This window comes from Scyliorhinus torazame, chromosome 9 (assembly GCF_047496885.1).
Source record: "Scyliorhinus torazame isolate Kashiwa2021f chromosome 9, sScyTor2.1, whole genome shotgun sequence".
NCBI classification, from domain to species: Eukaryota; Metazoa; Chordata; class Chondrichthyes; order Carcharhiniformes; family Scyliorhinidae; genus Scyliorhinus; species Scyliorhinus torazame.
This window is the reverse complement of record NC_092715.1, coordinates 55,881,168-55,905,267: the sequence shown is the minus strand read 5'-3', so window position 1 is coordinate 55,905,267 and position 24,100 is coordinate 55,881,168. Positions and strand designations below refer to the sequence as shown.

The window sequence follows — 24,100 nt, the reverse complement described above, 5'->3', positions numbered from 1 at the left end:
TTAAAATGTAACCATTAAATTTGGGTTTGAAATCTCTGCCTCAGTAGTGGTGACCATTATCAGTTGTTGTAAAGACAAGTATGGTAGGGAAGGAAATTTGCTGTCCTTGCTTACGCGTGACTCCACGCCTTCTGAAATGCCTTATCAAGCTAAGGGCTCCCATGTACGAATAGAAAAATAGGTAGAGTTGCATGAAGGAGTCAATTTTCTTTTTTTACCTGTACCAAAGGGATGCAATACCATCAGATACGGTGTTATTCATATCACTTCCAACCAAGGAATTCTGTATAGTTTTGGCCTTTAAATGCCCTGGGCGGGATTCTCCGTTTGCCAGCGCCCGGGGGTTTCCCGATGGTGTGGGGCTGCCCCACAATGGGAAACGCCATTGACCGGCCGGCGGGTCAAGGCTGAAAAGTGGCATGGCAGGGCGGAGAATCCAGCCCCCTGTTTTCCTTTTTTGCTCTGTGGCAAGATAAGAAGACCACAATTGTACACACTACACCAGGTTCGTTTTGACTAAGGCCCTACACAGATGTAGTAAGACATCCTTGCTCCTGTATTCAAGTCCTGAAACAGTGGAGGCCAACATACCATTTGCCTTCCTAACTGCTTGCTGTACCAGCTTGTTTGCTTTCAGTGACTGTGTGCTAGGACACCTAGGTCCCTTTGTACGTCAACATTTCCCAATCTATCATCATTGCATCTGCCATGTAGTTGCCCACTCACTCAACTTGTCTAAATCACCTTGAAGCCTCTTAACAGCCTCTTCGCCATTCCCATGCCCACTGAATTTTGTGTCATCAGCAAACTTGGAAATATTACTTTAGTTCCCACATGCAAATCATTGATGTATATTGTGAATAGCTAGAGCCCAATCACTGATCCCAGAGGGACTCCACGAGTCACTGCCTACCACTCCAAAAAAGACCCAGTTATTCCTACTCTCTGTTTCCTGTCTGCTAACCAATTCTCAATCCCTGCCAATATATTACCCCCAATCCCATGTGTTTTAATTTTGCATACTCACCTCTTGGGCTCGATTTAAGAGGAAAAGAAACAGAGTCCCGTTTTGCGCACGTTTAGCGGGGTGTTTCTCGGTGCCTGTATCGGTGAGTCCCGGTATCAAACGGGACTCACCGAGTCGGGCGCAATGAAGTCGTTCGATCGCGCCCCTTATCTGGGACTTTATCAAATGCTCTCTGAAAATCCAAATATACCACACCCACTGGTTCATCCTTATCTATTCTGCTGGTTGCATCCTCAAAAAACTCCAGTAGGTTTGTCAAACGTGATTTCCCTTTCATAAATCCATCTTGACTTTGTCTAAACCCATTGATATTTTCTGTCCTGTAATCAGATCCTTTATAATAGAAACCAGCATTTTCCCTACGACAGAACGTTAGGCTAACCGGTCCATAATAATGGGGTTACATTTGCCACTCTCCAATCTGCCAGGACTGGTCCAGAATCTAGTGAATTTTGGAAGATGAAAACACTGCACCATGATTTCCATGGCCACCACCTTTTAGTAGCCGCAAATGTATTATTATTCAGTCTGCACACATCACAGAATGTTGCATGTTCAGGTGGATTAAATGTAAACTAATTACACATGGATGTTCGGTATATATCTGGATACCATTAGATACAGCATGCTTTCTAATGGTTTTCTTTTTTCAATTCAGACGATGGTGAATTACACAAAATTGCTGCTGTTGTTAGCATTGCCATTATCGTCTTTGTGTTTCTGGTGGCAGGGAGTTGCTTGTTCCTTATTAGAAGGTGAGATTTATAATAAAAGGGGATCTTTTAAAGGTACATTACTTTCACTGTTGTTACGATACTTTTTCCGTGCAAATAACATAACCAAAAATGAGTGCCAGACTCTGTGGTGCACACACATTCGGGTCCTGCATTCACCTGACCAGGCAACCCGGGCTTCAGTTTAGCATCTCATCCAAACCATGTGGCACATACTCAATACTGCTCTCAAGTGTCAGACACAATGACGTGATTTAAGTCCTGGATGGATCTGAACACACAAACTTCTGAAGCAATGCTGCCATTCAGGTCACCTCTGTGGGACATGAGGGAGGAAAGTCTTTCAAAGTTCTTTGCCATTGCATTCGGTGGTCAAGTGCTTTATTCATTCATGAATGCTCTTCCTGAAGGCAAGTCCGTGGCCCATTGCCTCATGATGCTTCATCCTGAGTTATTTTTTTGTCACTCTACTTTGTGAGTTATGGTTTGCCTTCCACACTCAAGGGTGGGATGAGGAGGCACGTCCCCAGTCTACTTCAGCCAAAATGACAATCGAACCCAAGCTGTTAGTCTGCATTATTATGAACCCACCATAACCATCTATCCAACTGAGCTAACCAGCCCCCGTTAAGTGCAAGGCCTCATCATTGGGAGGCGGTGGCACAGTGGTATTGTCACTGAATTAGTAAACGAGAGACTCAAGAGTACTGCTTTGGGGACCCAGGTTCAAATCCCGCCACTGTAGATGATGAAATTTGAATTCAATAAAAAAATCTGGAATTAAAAGTCTAATGATGACCATGAAACCATTGTCGATTGTCATAAAAATCCATCTGGTTCACTAATGCCCTTTAGGGAAGGAAATCTGCCATCCTTACCTGGTCTGGTCCATATGTGACTCCAGATCCATAGCCACATGGTTGACTCTTAACTGCCCCTCAAGGGCAATTAAGAATGGGCAATACATACTGGCCCAACCTGCGATGCCCATGTCCCATGAATGCATAAAAAAACACTAATATGTTGATTGAACTAAACATTTAATTCGTGACAGGTATTTATTTTGATCATTTACCCACTGATACTCCTCATTACTATGCCCCAGGTTCAATTGTTTTTATCATTAATAAATGACTTAATGGCACTTAAGAGCTGACAGAAATGTAGATGAATGTGGATAAAATAAAGTTAATACAGAAATGTCACAAAAGCAGGCCAAAACAAATCAGCAATGGTTTAAAAGTTTTGTTGTTAACAATCTGAACAGAGGACAGTGATCTTGAGAAACATGGAAGCACTGGAAGACAGTGAGGGAGGTGGGCCACCTACTTTTGGAGAATGGTAGCAGTGGGACATTCTCTTGTCAGGGCAGTGAACATTTGGCAGGATTCTCCATCGGTGGGATCCCCCGTTTCACCAGCAGCGCACTCAGGCTCACGGATTACCCGATGGCGTTGGAGTGCCCACAATGGGAAATCCCATTGGCTGGCTGGCGGGACGGAGAATCCTGCTGTCAGTGGGAGCATGCCGCACTAGAAAACGGGTGAAGTGGGACGGGGAATCCTGCCCATTGTTTTCTACTGTTAAGCCCAGGGGTTCTGAATGGCATGTTACTGCACTGGTATCAGGAATGAATCACAGAGTAGAGGAAAAACTCTTAGAGAGGGAAGGAAAGCAATCAAAAGTCAAGTTATAACCGACAGACAGAACTGCGCTTAAACCCTTCAGATTAACTTTAAAAGTGGCACATTAGATTGAAAAACAGGACTTCCTTGGTTTTAGTACTAATGAATGACTGTTCTTGAAAGCAATGATAACCTGAATTGTCCCTTCTTATTTGTGAATGAATATTGTGGTATTTCCAGTTTCTAAAATAATTGACAGATAATAGCAACAAATAATATAACTTGAGTGATTTGAGAAAAAAAAGAAAAACAAGACTTTCAGGTGGCAATCTCCAGAATGTTTCCTAAACACAGATTAAGGAGCAGAAGATTGGAAAAATCTAAGCAAAGCTATGGGGTTGGCGAAAGAGGGAAGGGTTCACATGTTGAGGGTAGTGAAGTGATTTCTATAACAACAGGAAACTATACCATACAATGGCCTTCACTGAACTGAAATGGCACCAATGTCCTGAGCTGCTGTAGAGAATTTTATCTAATAAAGCAAGGGATGAGGAAAGTCTGGGTTTAAGACAGAAGTAACATTGGTGTTGGAATGGAAGCAAAACACTTCACTAAAATGACTGCTCAAAGGAGAAAGCAAAGGGAATGGAGTATCATGTGGAGAAAGGTGAAATCGGAAGGGACAAAGGATATCAAAAATTAAATAAGGAAACCAAGAAAAAGAATAAAATTCAACTTGCCAAAAAATTGGAAACTGAATTCAATGTTCAAAACCAATCTAGAAAGTTAAATGGATTAATAACTGCAGAAGAAATAATTGTAGGTGGGAGATATGGAGCCAGAATGTCAAAGCAGAGTTGGGAAACCAGTATTGGATGATCGTGGGTCCTGACCCTGTACCTCAACTGTGTCACTCACATGAGTAGCTTTGAGTGATAATGCCTTAGTTAGACAAGAGGCCAGCTTGGCACCCAATTAGTGGCCTTGAGCATCTCCTGGAGACAGGAGTGGTCTGCCCGGCCTGAGCAGCAAAGGCAGGTGGCAACCATTTTGCACTCTGCCTTGTTGAATAGAGCAAGAGAGCAGGCAGCTCATCAGGAGGTCAGAAATTGGAATGTGGAGGAAATTGACCGCCCAAATCCAGGGAAGGTACAACTCCGGGCCCAGTGATACTTGGCTGATTGAAATTCAGTCTGCAACAAAACCAAATATGCTTTCTGAAGTTCCTGCAATGTGCATTAAACTGTGATGGGCCACCAAATTAAAGGGCACGATTTAACCACTGCATTACACCGGCGCGGTTCTGGGCACACTGGTTAAATAGCGGGAAAGGGGCGAATCAGTTTGCTATCTAACAGGTCCGCTCCCAATGGCGAGTTCCAGTTCTCACCCAAATACGACGAGCATATCATTACCCCTAATTTGCAGTAATTCCCATCACATTAGCGAGATTGAAGTCGAATGTAACGGCCTTCTGCAATTAACCAGCTCCCCATTGAGAAATCACGCGGGCGTCATTTAGTACGCCTTCTTAAAAACGTGAAGCTGGCGTAATGGCGTTGAGGGGAACTGAGGAGGTGGTTAGCCATTTCCATTTTCTGGAATGCAGCTAAAGGGCACTGGAACTGCTGTCCCAGTGCTGGGGGGATCCTCAGGGGGGTTGTGCTTGGTCAGCGGGCTTGTGCTTGGTCAGGGGACTGAAGCATTCCAGGTCAGGGGCAGCTCCTTGGGTGAGGGACTTTTCGTCTGTGAGGCCTTCAAGCCATCTTTAAATATTGTGGATACCAATAACGGGGCAACTACAGCTGCTTCCCGTCTGTCCTGCCAAACACTTCCAGGACAGAGCCCTGCTCTTGGTTATATGCTGAAAGTCACTTTAATTCCCTTTGACTGTGAGTAGCCTCTAGCTTCACAACTCAAGGCTATTGCTAATAAGGAATTGGCCTTGTTAGTTGTGAAAGCACTTCAGAGCTGCAGGTTGTGTTTGCTGCTTGCTCCAGCTGGTGGCTGCAAATGCCTGGAGGCTGCTGTTGTTGTTTCCTTCCGTTTCTGTAGCCAGAAAGAAGGTACATTTTTTCTAAGATACCTGGGTCCTGGAACATTGGCTCATGGGGACATATGAGTCCAGAAAGCAATCCGGTTTGAAGCAAGACGACGCTGAGGGACCTGGTGCGCAACATTGATCCAAATGGACCACCTGCAAACGCCGTTAAAGGAATGCTTCACAGATTGTTGATGCTTTTGTTGTTGGTGTAGTGAGTGCTGCATGTAACTGGCTCGTCACCGCAGGGTAAACACGCTATTGGATGTTGAACTGCATCTTGAGCGGTGGTGGAATATGTGGATGCCAGGATTTGGTTCCAGAGAGATTGGGCTGTGTGGGAGGGCCTGCACAGCTGCTCCTCCTGCACGGAGATTGGCACAGATACATGGAACAAGTCACACACTGATGGACAGATCATTTCTACAACAAAGTTCTGGACATGATAACACAGAATATAGAACATACTGTGCAGTTTAGAAGGAGGCCATTCGGCCCATCAAGTCTGCACCGACCCATTTAAGCCCTCACTGCCACCCTAACCCAATAACCTCTCCTAACCTTTTTGGACACTAAGGGCAATTTAGCATGGCCAATCCACCTAACCTGCACGTCTTTGGACTGTGGGAGGAAACCAGAGCACCCGGAGGAAACTCACGCAGACACGGGGAGAACATGCAGACTCCGCACAGACAGTGACCCATTAGGGAATCGAACCTGGGACACTGGTGCTGTGAAGCCACACTGCTAACCACTATGCTTCCGTGGTGCCCCCTCAGGCTTATCCTCCATTTCCGTTGAGGACCTGTGAGGGGTGATACCGTGTTTGTTTTTTTGTGAAATGTGCCCCACCACCAATTCCTGACCCCACCCCCCCCCCCCCACCCTGACTATCCTGTCCTACCCTCGTAGGGTGTGTGACATCACCCAGGGTGATGGGCCTGTGCCGGCCCTGTCAGTGGGTCACTATACATGCCAGGAGAGTGATGATCACTTGCTGTGAGGTTAGCTCAGGTGTTCTTCAGTTTATGCCAAAGTCTGACTCCTGTCTTTCTGCTGACAGAGCACTCACACCCATCCTCAGAACAGGGTCTGCATCGTGGGTGTTTGATATTGGACTTCTGTGCCTGTGGCGGCAAAGGGTGGGGGGAGCAGAGGGCAACAAGGGGTGGGATTGCATGCAGGTCTGCTGTGAAGACTAACATGACAGAGGCTTCACATGTGTCAGGTGTAACATGTTTTAATAGTGAACATTGGACATTTCCATTTCCCCTAGCTACACATAGTGACCACCCCCCAGTGCCCATTCAGTGCCTCTCAATCGTCTTGATCATTACGTGGAAGAACTGGAGACAATCGTCATCTCCCTATTGTCTGCACCGTGGTGTAAACATCCGTAGCGATGTCCCTCAGTTACCGGGCCATGCTCTGCAGTGCCTCGGCAATGTCCACCTGCATGTGGGACACATCCCTCAGCGACTGGGACATGCTCTGCGATGCCTTGGCAATGTTTACCTGCATGAGGGACACATCCCTCAGTGACTGGGACATGCTCTGCGATGCCTCGGCAATGTCTACCTGCATGTGGGACACATCCCTCAGTGACTGGGACATGCTCTGCGATGCCTCAGCAATGTCCACCTGTGTATGGGACATGTCCTTCAGTGACTGGGACATGATGTCGAGGCCCTGAGGCATGGTCATCACAGACTGAGCCATGCTTTGGACACCACCACTCAAGACTCTGGCCTCATGCTGCAGGTTTCCATTGCAATCGCAACCCTAGCAGTGTTGGCCTCGGTACCAAGCAATGTGAGCATCATCTCCTGCACCCATAGTCGTTGGGACTCCTCCAATTCAATATGCACTCACTGGAATGTCACTGACACACCCCCTCGTGAATCTCACAGCCGTGTCCTAGCATCTGCAGCAGCTCTGTTATAACATTGTGCAGAGGCTCGGCATCTGACTGGAACTCGGCAGAGTCCTGTGATCCAGCAGACCTCCCACTGCTGACTCCCTTGGATGTTCCTGCCTTCACCTGATGTGCATCAGCAACTGCGTAGTGCTCACCAGATTGTGCCCCACAAGCCTGTCCGCTAATGCCTTCCCCAAGGTGTGTGTCTCTGAGCTGGCGGAAGGTGGGGATGATAGCTGTGATTCCTCGATGGTGGTCTCCTCGGAACTCTCCTCCGAGGTGGTTTCTTGGGGCCAAGGTGGGGGGAATGACTCCGGATGGCCTGGCCCCATCAGATGGAGTTCCTGCGAGACAATGGACATGTGGTCAGTGAGTGGGAAGGATCATTTTGTCTGACCTGAACGACTACTTTGATACAGGTTGATGTGTTGGGTGTTCTGGATCCGTGGAACACATACAGGTCACCAACACTTGAAATAGTGCAACACTATTTTATTGAATCATTAACTGTTTAACATACTCTGACTGTGGGTTAACATGATACCAGCTTTAACTAAAGACCTTTGCCTAGTCCTAACCAGTCGATGCACTCAGCACATGGTGAATGTCTGTGTTACAGGCTGTGAGCTCTGTCCTCCTAGCTAGCTGCAACTCGAATGAGCGGGAACTCTGATGTCCCCTGTCTTTATAGTGCGTGTGCTCTAACTGGTGATTGGCTGCGGTGTTGTGTGTGTTGATTGGTCCCACTGTGTGTCCATCAGTGTGTGTCTGCACCATGATATACTGGTGTATATTATGACACAGGTCACCTTGGTGAGTAAGCATTGGATCCTCACATCTGCCATGCAGGCCAACCTTGCTGTCGGTGACTGCTCTCTCCTCGGACAACCTGCAATTTCCAGGGCCCATTCTTCATAAGGGGTGAGGACTCAAATCTCTGGTACTCCACCCCCCGCCTTGGCCCTTTCCCGCTTATTATGGGCTATTTTTTCTTGAGGGTTTTGTGAGCTGCGTACTTGATGGGTCAGGGAGTCTATCATAGGTGGCATGTGTGGGTACCGCACCTAGACATGTAGGGGTTGTGCTGGTGTGTTCCAGGGGGTGCTGAGGAACAAGCACAAAGATCAGATGTGGGGAGGGTGTGAGGTGTCAGCCAATGAATTGTAGAGGAGGGGGCGCATGGTTGGGAATCTGAGGGGGGCAGGCGGAACTGATGCCAGGAGAGAGGTGGTAATATACCCCTTCAGCTCGGTGAAGGTCGTTGGTCCTCTTCTGACATCGGATGCTGGTCCTCCTGGTCATGCTGCCTGCACTGACAGCCACTGCCTCTGCCTCCCAGGCGGTACAGGTGGACCTGCTGATGTCCCACCGACCCCTTTGGGGGAACAGGATGCCCCGTGTCTCATTCGTAGCGTTGAGAAGCCTGTACAGATCAGCATCCCCAAAGTCAGCACGCTGCCATGCTTGTGTGTTGAGAGGAGAGGGATATTAATTAAATTTGGCAGGGCTGAGGAAAACCTATTCTTCCAAGTTTCCCGAACACAAAACATGGGGCGCAAATCTCCGGCCGCGTTAGACTCTTGCTTGAGCGTAACATGGCTGGAGAATGCCGAGAAAGGCCTCCAAGCTAGCCTTCCGACAGCCTCCGCGCCTCGTGAGGTTCTCTGAGGCACCGGGAGACGTTGGAGCCGAAACCCCGCCCCAAATGGGCAGGAGCAAATGACGCTCACGGAGGTAGGTCGTAAACCTGCTTATGACCTGCCTGCGCAGGATTCAGCAGCCTCCCTCAATTCTTCGGCCTCCCCAGGGAGGCTGCAGCCGGGCGGCGATCAGTGCTGGTCCACACAAATGTGAACCAGGGGAACTGCACCTCAAGGGGTCTCCCGGGCCATCAGAGACCCCAGGATGGTCAGGGTATCTGCAGGTGGCCCTCGGCCCTCCGCCTGGAACATGGGCACCTTGGCATTGCCCAGCTGGTGCCTTTGCACCACCACCCTGGCACTGCCAAGGTGCCCAGATGGCATTGCCAAGCTGGCAGGAGCACTGCCTGATTGCCAGTGTGGCAGTGCAAGGATGCCCAAGTGCCAGGGTGGCACTTGCAAGGGCCAGTGGGCGAGGTTGGCCATGCCCATGAAATGAGGATGGAAGGGGTGTTTGAAGAGTGAGGAATGCCCCGACACTTGGGCAGCTCCCCAATGCTAAAGAAAATTCTAAGGGTGGGCTAAACCAGTGAGAAACTCCCCAGGGCCCCCAAAAAAGAGTCTAAAGTGTAATTGAATAGCGGTGGGGAACCCCCTGAAAAACACTGCTAAATTAAATAAATTTGTGGGTGTAGAACAGGAGTGCAGAGGTTCAAACTAGAAAAAGGCAATTTTAAGGATGTTAGCAGGAAATTCTTCACGCAAAGGATGATTAATACATGGAATAAACTTTCATACACAGTAGTGGAGGCAAGAACTCAAGAATCATTTAAGCAACAGTTCTGGAGATTTGAGGGCTCTGAAATGATGAATGAAAATGGGCTGTATGGCCCCTTGTTTTAGTAATTATCCTGTGAATAATATATTAGTTTCTTGAATTGTTTTATTTGATAATGAATGAAGATGGTTCTTGGTGAAAAATATTATTTATTGGTTTTGTTGTGCAACAGTAAATGGCACGGATTAATCCATGAGCAGCCTGCATTGAAAAATAGAAGTCGAATGAATTGCCTCACAAGGTTAATTTGGACAGTGACATTCTTTCGTGAACAACTAGATGTGTTAATTGTAGCCATTGTAAAATATCTAATACTGAAAATAACTCTAATTTTAGAACAAAGAAAATGTTTTGGCCAAGTATACCAAATCCTGGAAACAGTCTCGCAATCCAGATTATAGGAAGAGGTTCATCATTGGTATGTCAACATTTTCTTTCCATTTTATACATGTACCTCCATAGCCATTTACCCAGTAACTGTGGTGATATACATCACTAAGTACACAAAGGGTTAATGTACATACACTACACCTAGCTAGACACTAGAGGGAACACCAGAGACATGAAACACGGGCAGTCAACCAATAGGTCAGTAAGATAGGACATGACCAATGGGCAGTCACGATACACACAGATGTGACACTACCACAGGAGGGCATTACACCAACCCATATAAAAGGACACATCACGCATGCTGTCTCTTTCCAGTGGAGACTCTCAGTGAGCACAGACACAAGGTTGATTGAACCTCATGGATTGTAGCAGACTGGTTCGTCAGTCTGAGTAGCTATAGCAGGATTAACAGTAGCGTCGAATCCAAGTAGGAGAATTGTTAATAGTTTAATAAATGTGTTAAAACTATCTCCCAGTCTGAACCTTTGTCAGAGTGCTCACCAAGGAAGCAGCTTATGCTACGTCAAGAGCATAACAAAACATGGTTCCAGGAGTGAACAGTTTCAATTCATATAGTTAAAACTCAGCAAGCAGTGACTACCAGCAACAGCAGCCAGGCAAGATGATGTTCGAGATTCCGGTCCCACAGCAGCTCAAATACCAAGGCAATCTCAGTGAAAACTGCCGTTGGTTCAGGCAGAGATTCGAGATCTACCTGGTAGCGTGCGACCTAGATGGCGTGGCGGATGCAGAGAAAATAAAGCTTCTACTGACCATCGCGGGTGCAAAAGCAGCTGAAATCTTCCAGACCTTCAAATACTCAAAGGGGCAAAACAAGAGAGATTTCCAGGCAGTCCTGGACAAATTCCAAGAATTCTGCGAGGAACATACAAGAAAAAAAGGTAAAAGAGGCGCCAAAACTCACCGCGAGGTAGGCTTGCAGCAACGAACGTCAGTTTTGAATTGCAGCCATCTTGGAAAAGGTGCTGCACGTGCGCAGTTGCGTGAAGAGCGCACAGAACGGGAAGGTCCATTTGCGCATGCACGCAATTGCGAAAAAGTCCTCAAGTAAAGGACCAGCGATCTGCGCATGCCCAATCGCTTCCTACGACCTACGTCACACCCGTCAAGACGTCAGAGGCCCAGACCACGCCCACTTAAAGGGGAAATGTCCCAAAACACAGGGAAAAAACTTTAAAGCCGTAAAACCAGATTCTTTCACCTGGAACGACAGCACAATGCCTGAAATTCGACCAGTAGCTGAAAGTAACCTCGGCAGAACCCTGCAACAAGCAGTTAGCACTGCCCAAAGAGATGATACAGTCCTTGAAGACTATGACTCAGACCTTGAATTCTTCTTTGGACATCGCGAGCCCAATGCCAGCTCCTGCACAGAACGTGATGATATGGTCTTGGAAGACAACAACTCAGATGAAGCTTTCATCATTGGAAATGGCCACCCCAGTACCAAATCCGAACCGCAACGAGATATGTTCTACAGTGAAGAATCCGACACAGATGCGGATGTGTTCTTCGGATTTGAGGATCTTCAGCCCAGCATATAAGACATCCCGACCCGTGAGTGCAGGATTATGCTGCGGCCTGACGCCAAGAGACAGAGAGAGGTACAAGACCACAGAGAGTGGCCTGCTGCCACACAGAGAGTGGCCCACGCACCACGAAGGGTCTCCGACTCCACACAGTGAGTGGTCCACGCACAACAAAAAGTCCCAGCCTCCACACAAAAAGCGATGAAAGACTCCACAGCGAGACAACTGCACGTCTCCACACAAGAAGTGACTCCAGTGACACAAGCCTCCACAGCGAGCTCGTGGACAGACTCCACGATAGAAGCAACGCAAGACTCCACAGCGCAGTCCTTGCGTGAACAAGAAGTGTTGACAGTTTCCACAGCGAAACCAATGCACGATTCCACACAAGGATCGCTGCAAGACTCCACAGAGGGAGTGACACAAGCCTCCACCGCGAGCTCGTGGACAGCCTCCACGATAGAAGCAATGCAAGACTCCGAAGCGCAGTCCTTGCATGAGCAAGACCATGAGGGTCTAGCAACCTCCTCTGGGCAACCAGCAGCAGACAATGCAAGTCTGCCACGCTCAAGTGAACAACAGAAAGACTATAACAGTCTGCCACGCTCAAGTGTGCAGCAAGCAGACTGTGACAGTCTACCACGCTCCAGTGAACAAGAAGAAGACTGACAGTCTATCCAGCTCAAGTGAACGACAAGAAGACACTGAGGCTCTACCCACTGTATGTGAGACAAGTGACGACGGCATCCCACTTCCCATACCAGATGTGCAACGTGACAGACCTCAGCTAGAATGTACAGAGGCTCTCGGCAATCACAGTGAGACGACTGGTGACTCCGGTGACACCACGTTACTTCAAACCTCATTCGCTCGAGCCTCTCCACAAGCAAATACATTCCTGAATGTTTTGACTCCGGACGTGGAGCATCAAGAAACCTCAGAAGATGCAAGTGAACCTGAAATGACTCCGGACAGGGAGCATCAAGAAATCTCAGCTGACTCAAGTGAACCAGCAGTGACTCTGGATGGGCAGCATCAAGAAACCAAAACTGATTCAGGTGAACCAGAAAGGGCTCCAGACGGGGAGCATCGACAAACCAAAACTGATTCAGGTGAACCAGAAAGGGCACCAGACGAGGAGCATCGACAAGCCAAAGCTGATTCAAGTAAGCCGGACATGACTCCAGACGGGGAGCGCCGCGAACTCAGTGATGGCACGCTCAAGGAGACAGCAGAAGCCACAAAGCACGCTGGCACGAGTAACTGTGTGAAGGACTCGTGTTATCCACAGAGTGTGGTCCTTGAGCGCAGCAAACACGCAACAAAACCAACCAACACAACAACAACATCACAGACAATAGCAAGAAGTGTACCAAAGGCACCAACGTCGACAACAAGCACGACAAAAACAACACCGATGGAACTACGACTGGTACGACATGGTACAACTCTGCAAATGAGAGACACTGTTACTGCTCAGCTCAGTACAATGACATGCCATGGCAGGACGATGCATCTTACCAATTCACGTTTGCTGCACTACCAACAGGCAACCCGGCTTTCAGGACAGATACCATCAAGAATTACCACCACAAGCATCTAAAAAAAAAAAGAGTCCAAATCCGACAACGAAGCGATTTGACCACTTCTTGGTTCCTTCAGCACACGGACACTGATGGCGTTTACAATACAATACCACCATCAACATCACTAACTCACCAACCAAACAAGAAAGCCACTCAACCATAATAATTAATGAACTTTGGACTTATTGTTTAATGATCACTGTTATCATAACTTATACAGAGTATCACTCGTCTACCTAGTTTGTTCAATTTTCTTTAACACTGTACAGAAAATATGTAACATGAAAAAAGGGGGGATGTGGTGATATACATCACTGTAAGTACACAAAGGGTTGATGTACATACACTACACAGCTAGACACTAGAGGTAACGCCAGAGACATGACACACAGGCAGTCAACCAACAGGTCAGTAAGATAGGACACGACCAATGGGAAGTCACGATACACACAGAGGTGACACTAGCACAGGAGGGCATTACACCAATCCATATAAAAGGACACATCACACATGCTCAGTCTCTTTCCAGTGGAGACTCTCAGTGAGTACAGACACGTGGTTGATTGAACATCACTCCCACCACGTGGATTTTAGCAGACTGGTTAGTCAGTCTGAGTAGCTATAGCAGGATTAACAGTAGCGTCGAATCCAAGTAGGAGAATTGTTAATAGTTTAATAAACGTGTTAAAGCTATCTCCAAGTCTTAACCTTCCTTTGTCAGAGTGCACGTTAAGGAAGCAGCTTATGCTACGTCAAGAGCATAACAAAACAGTAACCACTATGTACAGACCTCAGATTCCATTAAATATTGTGGGCAAATATTTTACACACCTAGGTTGAGGGGGGGGGGGAATATTTTTTGCATCCCCATTCTCCTGCCTATTCCCCATAACCCGTGATCCCCTTATTAATCAAGAATCTATCTATCTCTGTCTTTAACACACTCAGTGATTTGGCCTCCACAGCCTTTTGCAGCAAAGAATTCCACAGATTCCCCACCCTCTGGCTGAAGAAATTCCTCCTCATCTCAGTTTGAAAGGATCATCCCTTCAATCCGAGGCTATGCCCTAGGGTTCTAGATTCTCCTACTAATGAAGAATCCTGCTTTGGACACCATGAAGTAGACTTTATAGTATTGAGTACATAAACAGAAAGTATTTTTTAAAAATAAATTATTTAGAGTACCCAATTATTTATTTTCCAATTAAGGGGCAATTTACCCATCAGGCACATCCTTGGGTGTTTGGGGTTGAGACCCATGCAGACACAGGGAGAATGTGAAAACTCCACATGGTCGACTCAGGGTCCTCAGCGCCGTGAAGCAGCAGTGCTAACAGTGCACCACCGTGCTGCCCCTTAACAGAGAGTCTTTATTGACAGCTCATAACTATATACATATATACAGCAAAGGGTACAGGTATTGAGCTGACTAATACATCTTGGGTTTTTTTCTTTTGAATCAACAGCCGTATCTGGATAATGAATTGTTAAATCTCAAAGCAAACTCACCTCTAGTAGGAACGGAAGAGGAACTTGAAAGCCTTCACACAATCGAAGAGGTCACCAGTACACTCACAGATTACGGGCTGCAAGAGAACGAACAATACAATGCAACAGATCAGGAACCTGGAAGTGATCTCCATGACAAACCAACGGTTATACAGATAACTGATTACACAACCATGGAGAACTTCCGACAAATAATGCCAACTATCACAAGCAGTGATACAGTCATCCAGGCTAACAGAAGTGAACAAGAGTGCAATGATCAACAGAGTGACTCTTTAATTCAGACCTATATGAAACAACATGTTGGTCAAATGACCATACAGAGAGCAGAAGATAATCCACTGGGAACGCTTGCGACTTCAGATCCAGAGCTGGTTAAAAATCTTGATCAGGTCAAGGTCGCACAGAATCTGCATTTTCAGTTACTATTAGAAACAAATTATTGAAAAGTTGTAGTAATAAAAGCAAAATATCGCATTGCAGGAGGTCTGAAATAAAAAACAAACGGGCTGGGAATACTCAGCAGGTCTGGCAGCGTCTGTGGAGAGAGAAACAGAGCTAACGTTCCGAGTCTAATATGACACTTCTTCGGGAACTGAGAACTTTTGAAGCTCAGTGCTCTGCTCACGACGATGGCAGAATCAAGTTAAAGCAAATTTGGTGTTTGAATGCATTAAAAGGTCGATGTTGAGCCAAAATAGTTCGATAATCTCACCGCTTTATAGATCATTGGCGGCATGGTAGCACAGTGGTTAGCACTGTTGCTTCACAGCTCCAGAGTCCCAGGTTCGATTACCGGCTTGGGTCACTGACTGTGCGGAGTCTGCACGTTCTCCCCGTGTCTGCGTGGGTTTCCTCCTGGTGCTCCGGTTTCCTCCCACAAGTCCCGAAAGGTGTGCTGTTCAGTTCTTTGGACATTCTGAATTCTCCCTCTGTGTACCCGAACAGGCACCGGAATGTGGCGACGAGGGGCTTTTCACAGTAACTTCATTACAGTGTTTATGTCAGCCTACTTGCGAGAATAAAGATTATTATTATTTTAAAAAAACATTGGTGCAACTACACTTAGAATACAATGTACAGCTCTAATTGCCACAGTGCAGAAGGAGCATTTGTGGTGACACGAGACTGGCAACGAAAAAGTGTTTATTAACAGTAGGCAAAGGTAACTCTATACAGGCACAGAGCAATGCTGGGTAGGTCTTGACTCTCCAGCTGTGGAGTCCACACTGCCCGGGCCCCTGCTCCCAGGGGCTGCTCTCTCTCGCTATTGGTAGGGGTTTGGGTGCTACTGCGCGATGGGTCCTCAGCCAGTCACGTGAACCGCAAAACCCTCCTTAAAGGGGATCGTACTACCACATCCTTCCCCCCCTTAAGTTCCTTAATATGTTTTACAAGCAAAATATATACAGGGTTAAGAGACATGAGGGGGAAAAAAGTTCATCACGTCTTCAGTCTGGCTGGAGTCCTTCGAATCCTCATGGACCTCCTTGGTCCCCCAACCGGCCCCAAAATCTCCGAAGTAGCATTGTTGTCAGCAGGAGGCAACACTTCAAGTATCTTCATCTCTTCAGTCAGGTTGCTCACCTCACTGGCTCCCTCCTGGAAAGCTGGTGGATCTGGCTCTGAAATTCCCGACTTCCTCCGCTCTTGAATGCCACAGAGTGCCAATGACACTAGTTGGAACTATCTGATCTGGAACGGGGTGTGTACCAGCCCTGGCTCCTCACATATCCTGCCATTGTCTTTGCCCACAGACGATACAGATTCTGACTGGGACGCAATCCGACTGGCCAACCAGCGTGGGACCAAGGCAAAATTCCAAACGAGAACCAGGTCCTCCACCTGGAATGATCTGTCACCCCACTGTGATGTATTTTATGTCTCTGGGAGGCCTGATGTGCCTCCACCCTCCCCACCAACTTTGAGTCCAAACAGATTCTAACACAACAGCCCATAAGCAACTCAGCCGGTGTAGCCCCCGTGGTAGCATGGGTAGTTGTGTTTCATAGAAACATAGAAAAGAGAAGCAAGAGGAGGCCATTGGCCCTTCAAGCCTCCTCTGCCGTTCATTATGATCATGGCTTGTCATCAAGTTCAATACCCTGATCCCCGTTTTCCCCCCCATATCCCTTGATCACTTTAGCCCCAAGAGCTATATCTAATTCCTTCTTGAAATTACTCAACGTTTTGGCCTCAACTACTTTGGTAATGAATTCCACAGATACCCCACTCTCTGGGTGAAGAAATTTCTCCTCCCCTCAGTCCTAAATGGGTTACCCCTTATCCTCAATCTATGACCCCCTAGTTCGGGACTCCCCACCATCGGGAACATTCTTTCTGAATCTACCCTGTCTAATCCTGTTCGAATTTTGTCAGTTTCTATGAGATCCCCTCTCACTCTTCTAAGCTCCAATGAATATAATCCTAACCGATTGAGTCTCTCCTGGTATGACAATCCCACCACCTCAGGAATCAGCCTGGTAAACATTTGCTACACTCCCTCTATAGAACCTTCGCTGCACTCCCTCTATAGCAAGAACATCCTTCCTCAGATAAGGACACCAAAACTGCACACAATACTCCAGGTGTGGCCTCACCAATGAACTATATAATTGGTGTAAAACATCTCTATTCCTATCGTCAAATTCTCTCGCTTTGAACATACCAGTGGCTTTCTTTACTGCCTGCTGTATTTGCGCACTTACTTTCAGCGACTGATGCACGGGGACACCAAGGTCTCACTGAGTATCCACCTCTCTCAATTTACACCCATTCAAATAATAATCTGCTTTCCTATTTTTGCTACCGAAGCGTACAACCTCACATTTAGCCACAATATACTGCATGTGCCCTCTCACTCAGTCTGCCCAAATCCCGCTGAAGCATCTCTGCATCCTCCTCACAGCTCACCCGCCTCCCCAACTTTGTATCATCTGAAAATTTGGAGATAATACGTTTAGCTCCCTCGTCCAAATCTAGTTCCCTTGTCCAAATCGTTAATGAGTCCATCAGCTCTGATGCATTGGATGCCACACATGGAGATATTTGAGATATCACCTGCTCCAACCTGGAAGAATCCCAATGCAAAGAACGTGATAGCTACGGTCACCTTCAAAGCAGGGCCATCCTCGCCTTGCTCTTCAACTGCATTTCTACCTTCAGCAAGTCATAGACTTCAGTGAGACCTTTTTCATAAAATTGAGACTTCACACACACTTTTCATCAGTGAGTTTAAGATAGAAGAATTGCTCACTGAATCTCTTGGTGAATAAGGCAAGAGTGTGAGTCCCTCAACTTCCTCTTCTCTCTTTAAGCAGCTTGTTCTCCTCTGTGTTGACTCTGTTCATTCTTCCTGTCCTGTTACAGGTCCAGAGTGTTTATAACTACAGCATTGAGGATCATGATGCTCCACGACTGTATGGGACCAGCTTTTCCTGTCTCTCATTTTCATATGTTGATGAGGGGGAGTGATGTCAGAGACAGCTGCATGAATGATCCATTTGTAGTTGGTTTTGAAAGTAAATTTGAGGGTGAATGGATAGGACCATGGAGAAATGGAAATGAGTAAGTCGCCGGAAAAGAGAATTGAGTGGGTTGTAAATAGGGGAGCCAATCTACTATCACCTACTCACTGTCTGGCAGTGAATATCTTTTTCATTCACAGGATATGGGTGGCACTGGCAATGTCAACATATATTGTCCATCTGTAATCACCCTTGAGAAAGTGGTGGTAAACTGGCGGTAAGGTCGCACAGTGGTTAGCACTGTTGCTTCACAGTGCCAGGATCCCGGGTTCAATTCCTGGCTTGGGTCAGTGTCTGTGCGGATTCTGCATGTTCTCCCTGTGTCTGCGTGGGTTTCCTCCGGGTGCTCCGGTTTCCTCCCACAAGTCCCGAAAGACGTGCTTGTTAGGTGAATTGGACATTCTGATTCCAATTAGATGTCCGGAGGTGGCAATTTCTGGGGTTTCGGAGGACCCAGGAGTCCAGGAGGAGGGAGAGGCCGACGTTCTGATCTTTGCTTCCCTGGTAGCCCAGTGACGAATTCTGCTGGCATGGAGGGTCTCAAAGCCCCCGGAGGCATTGCTATCGGACATGGCGAGCTTTCTCGGTCTGGAGAAAATTAAGTTCGCTCTGAGAGGGTCACTGTCAGGGTTCGCCCGGAGGTGGCAACCATTTATCGACTTCGTGGGAAATTAATCGGCAGCAGGGGGGTGGGGGGTGGAGAATGAGGGGGGGGGTTAGGGCAACGTAGATCAGGAGGTTAGTTAGGCGCGTCCTTGTGGGAGGGGAACTGGTTTTTTGCACTATGTTGATTGTTTTTTGCACACTGTTCTGTACTGTTGCTGTTTACTATGCCAAAATGCCTCAATAAAATTGTTTATTTTTTAAAAAGTATCCAATAATTGACACTGATATGTAACCAGGAGTTGCAGGTGGCATTTGTTTGGTCGTGTGTGGTGATAGAGTGTTGTATAGAGTGTGTTCAAGGGAAAATAAAGGGGTCTTGTGAAAGGAGCAGAACTCTTGACACTTTACTCAACAGTAGCCACAAGCTAACAGTTGTAGCAAAGGATGGTTGCTGTGCAAATGTAAAATTCTGCATCACTCAAGGAGTGAGTGAGAAGAAAAAAAAAAATATATATATATGGCTGAATCTAGACTAAAGATGTCCAGATATGACTATCCACTATGATTTTCTGAAAGGGGATCATATGACCAATGGAGAAGTGCAGTTGTTATGTGGACTAAGGTAACTGCCTTGGGAAACAGGAAACAAGGTATGGCATTGGCTCTTTCTCTACCTAATGAGAGTAAAATCCGAAGCAAAGTGTTTCCTGAACTGGAATTGGAACAGTTAGACTCAGAAGAAGGTCTGGAGACTCTATTGTGTTTTATGGATAAGATTTATCAAAAGAATAACTTATTAAGTGCGTATGAAGCCAGGTCAGAATTTGATAGATTTCGGAAAACAGAGGATACCTCTATTGAGGACTATATAATGGAATTTAGCAGACTGATGTGTTGGGTGTTCTGGATCACATACAGGCCACCAACACTTGAAATAGTGCAACACTATTTTATTGAATCATTAACTGTTTAAACATACTCAGACTGTGGGTTAATACGATACTAGCTTTAACTAAAGGCCTTTGCCTTGTCCTAACCAGTCGATGCACTCAGCACATGGTGAATGTCTGTGTTACAGGCTGTGAGCTCTGTCCTCCTAGCTAGCTGCAACTCGAATGAGCGGGAACTCTGATGCCCCCTTTCTTTATAGTGTGTGTGCTCTCACTGGTGATTGGCTGCGGTGTTGTGTGTGTTGATTGGTCCTACTGTGTGTCCATCAGTGTGTGTCTGCACCATGATATACTGATGTATATTATGACACAGACTGTACAAAAGGCTGTACAAACACTGCCTGTAATTTCTACAGTCCGTTTTGCCATTTAAGTTACTGGACTGTGCTAGAGTGACCAATATGGATAGGCTGCTGGTTTTGGCTGGAGTTAAGTTTGCAGATAATGATACCTTATTCGATCAGATGACAGAGGCCTTAAAGAAGTTTCTGGGGAAACATTCAATCCCTATGGCTCTTATGGCACAAATTGGTCAGTCAGCAATAAAGCAGACTATGGAAGATACACTACTGACAGGATGGCGAGACTGTACGGCTACAAACAGGTTATGAGAGTGTGGAAGGAAATCGGGACCCGGAAATTATGAGAACGGAAACCCTTTTAAATCCTATAACAGGAGGAGGGACATGGAGAGTGGAAATAGGAAAATGAACTGCAGAAATGTCCTGAGTATGATAAACCGATGTTTTTGGTGTGACTCTCAATAAATACCATTATGCTTTCAACTGTCCAACACGTTATAATAGAGTGTTTGAAGCTACACATGACACAGAAGAGTCGGAAGAGGAAAAAGATAGGGACCAGAAAGAAAGCGTTGTCCTATTGACAAGCAGTTTTACTCCGGTAATGCGGATGTTGGTTGCAGAATCCTTCAATTATGCTGAATTGGACAGTGGCTGCACATCTACTGTATGTGGAATTGACTGGTTAAATGTTACCCGGACTCGTTGACTACTGAAATCGTAGCAAGATTAAAGAATTTGAAAATTCCACAAGTTTCAGGTTTGGGGATGATAATACCCTGAAGTCGTTGAATAGAGTGATGATTCCTTGCAATATTGCCGGAGTGAATCATTTCATTAGCACAGATATTGTATCGAGAGATACCTTTGCTTCTGAGCAGGCCGTCAATGAAGAAAGCACACATGAAGCTGGATATGGAACAGGATAAGGCAACAGTTTTTGGAAAGACAATGGACTTACAAATTTACGCAGTCGGGATACCATAGAAAGCATCACAGCCTGGTATGGCAACTGCTCGGCCCAGGACCGCAAGAAACTTCAGAGAGTCGTGAACACCGCCCAGCCCATCACATGAACCTGCCTCCCATCCATTGACTCCATCTACACCTCCCGCTGCCTGGGGAAAGCGGGCAGCAAAATCAAAGATCACTCCCACCCCGGCTTACTCACTCTTCCAACTTCTTCCATCGGGCAGGAGATACAGAAGTCTGAGAACACGCACGAACAGACTCAAAAACAGCTTCTTCCCCGCTGTTACCAGACTCCTAAATGAACCTCTTATGGACTGATTTCATTAACACTACACCCTGTATGCTTCATCCGATGCCAGTGCTTATGTAGTTACATTGTATATGTTGTGTTGCCCTAATATGTATTTTCTTTTATTCCCTTTTCTTCTCATGTACTTAATGATCTGTTGAGCTGCTCGCAGAAAAATACTTTTCACTGCACCTCGGTACACGTGACAATAAACAAATCCAATCCAATCCAATTGTATTCCATTACTGAAAAATAATATTTCAGGTGCAGCTGGAAATGGGACTTTAGCTGATAAAAAGCGTTTTGTATTAAAACTGCATAGGCAATCTGCGCATCCGTCTCCTCGGAGGCTGAAAATCTTATTAAGGGATGAAGACTATACTAAGCTGATAGAACAGGTTAGTGATCGTTGTGAGGTTTGTCGGAAGTACAGAAGGGCATCATCACAACCGATAGTAACCCTACCTTTGGCCAGGGATTTTAACGGCGTTGTGGCCATGGACCTTAAGATCTGGGATAAAGCTAACAATATATTTATTTTGCATTTTGTATATTTAGCGACCAGATTTAGTCAATCAACCAGTGTACATAGTCAACAAAAGAGAATAATCCTGGATCAGATCGTGGAAAAGTGGATCGGGACAGGAATGGGTCCACTGGCAAAATTCCTTACAGACAATGGGAGAGAATTTGATAATGATGAGTTAAGGGAAAGGTCTATATCACAGTTATGAAAACGGCTCAGAAAGCCCATTTAGTATTGGTGTGTGTGAAATAAACCATGCTGTAATGGAGGACATGCTCCGGATAATTTTGGCAGATAGACCAAATTGCAAGTTAAATTCAGCCTTGGCATGGGCAGTACATGCAAATAATTTGTTGCAGATGGTTGGGGGCTATAGTCCCTATCAATTAGTGTTTGGTAGAAATCTTAAAATTCCATCCATTTTGGATGACCAGCCTCCAACTTGGGAAGGGACTACAATTAGCTCTGCCTTTGCTGAGCATTTAAAGCATTACATAGCAGTAGAAGAGCTTTTTTGGAAGAAGATTTTAAACGCATTGGAGAGAGCACAGAAGAGATTTACAAAAATGGTTCCAGGGATGAGAAAGTTCATTTACGAGGATAGATTGAAGAGGTTGGGACTTTCTCCTTGGAGAGAAGGCCAGGAGAGGATTTGGTAGAGATGTTCAAAATCATGAGAGGGCTGGACGGAGCAGATGTTCCTGTTCATAAATGGATCAAAAACGAGAGGGCATAGATTTAAAGTGATTTGCACAAGAAGCAAATGTGATGTGAGAAATAAATTTTGGGTCTTGAATGCACTGCTTGGAAGTGTGGTGGAGGCCGGTTCAATTGAGGCATTCAAGAGGGCGTTCAATGAATACTTGAATAGAAACAATGTGTCAGGGTACATGGAAAAGGCAGGGGAATGGCCCTGGGTCATAATCCTCATTTGGAGAGTTGATGAAACGATGGGCTGAGTGGCCTTCTTCTGCACCTTAACAATTCTGTGATTCTGTAAAACAGCCCAGTAATTACGTGGCAGGCCCTTGGCCCCATACTCAACAGGCCAATCCCACTGTTATCTCGGAAAGATTTACAATAGTAACTATGTCGGACTACGCAGTTACTAGACATAGATGTGTCTTGACTGAAGACTGGAGCAGTTCAAAGAACATCAATAACATGACCACTTGTCCTACTTGAGTGTAGCCACATTAATTGGCTATCAAACAGTAATTTGGACAATGTACGTTTACTGGAGCATAGATTTTATTGGATTAGAGACTGATCCTTGCCAGTCTATGCAATTAAAGGAGTTTTCTGCATTTCATTAACTGAGAACTGGGCATTACTTAATAAAGATAGAATAAAAATGCGAGCTGTTCCTGTGACTGTAGTAGCTGTTCTTTCAAAAGATGAGGAGGTAAAGGCAAAAGTGTCTATACAGAGACACTGTCAATTAATTACATACCAGACTTGAGGCCTATCAAAGCAAATGTTCAGATTGGAAGATGTGTACATTATCTGTGTCTGCCCCCTCCTCCCCCCCCAGCTCCCCCCACGCGCACACCCACACACACATCCTCTCTGAATAGTCACATCTCATTGTGGTTAGAGTGGAATTTTGTTTTGAAGAGTTACTCAGTCATTTCACTCTTGAAAAATCTTTCAAATAAAAGGCACAGAGACAGATTGGAAAGTATTGAATCAAAGGTAACAATGACCCAAACCTGGTTTGATTGCTCCGTCTCTCCTCATTGGCTGTCTCCCATCCAGCATAAGGAACTAAAATATTTAAATTGCGTGAAATCTTCTAAATGTTGAACAGAATTGGCGAAATGACCACAAAGAAACGGGTCCAACCAGCCTGTGCTGTTTATGTTACTTGCAAATGGCAGTCCCAATCACATGTGCTCACCCTGTTCCTGTATCAACATCTCCTTAATCCACTTATCTAATCTTTTCATAAAAGCTCAGGAGACCCAAGAGATGGAATCAAAACGAAGGCTTATTTCCAACCAAAACAAAGGGCCGAAGCATGGCCTACAGCACATAGGTCCCAACTGGGACGACCGATCATGGCAG

The 24,100-nt window shown here is 46.0% G+C and overlaps 1 protein-coding gene across 1 annotated transcript in view; it reads left to right on the top strand.

The window, feature by feature from the left end:
• The window catches only part of LOC140429215 (interleukin-6 receptor subunit beta), a 108,558-nt gene extending 89,495 nt beyond the window's left edge, over positions 1-19,063 (top strand). Inside the window, exons 13-15 of the mRNA XM_072515934.1 lie at positions 1,686-1,782; positions 10,160-10,241; positions 14,819-19,063. Of these exons, the coding sequence (XP_072372035.1) occupies positions 1,686-1,782; positions 10,160-10,241; positions 14,819-15,307 (668 nt within the window). The 3' untranslated portion in view covers positions 15,308-19,063. The remainder of the gene's footprint in view (positions 1-1,685; positions 1,783-10,159; positions 10,242-14,818) is intronic.
• Positions 19,064-24,100: the final 5,037 nt, after the last annotated feature.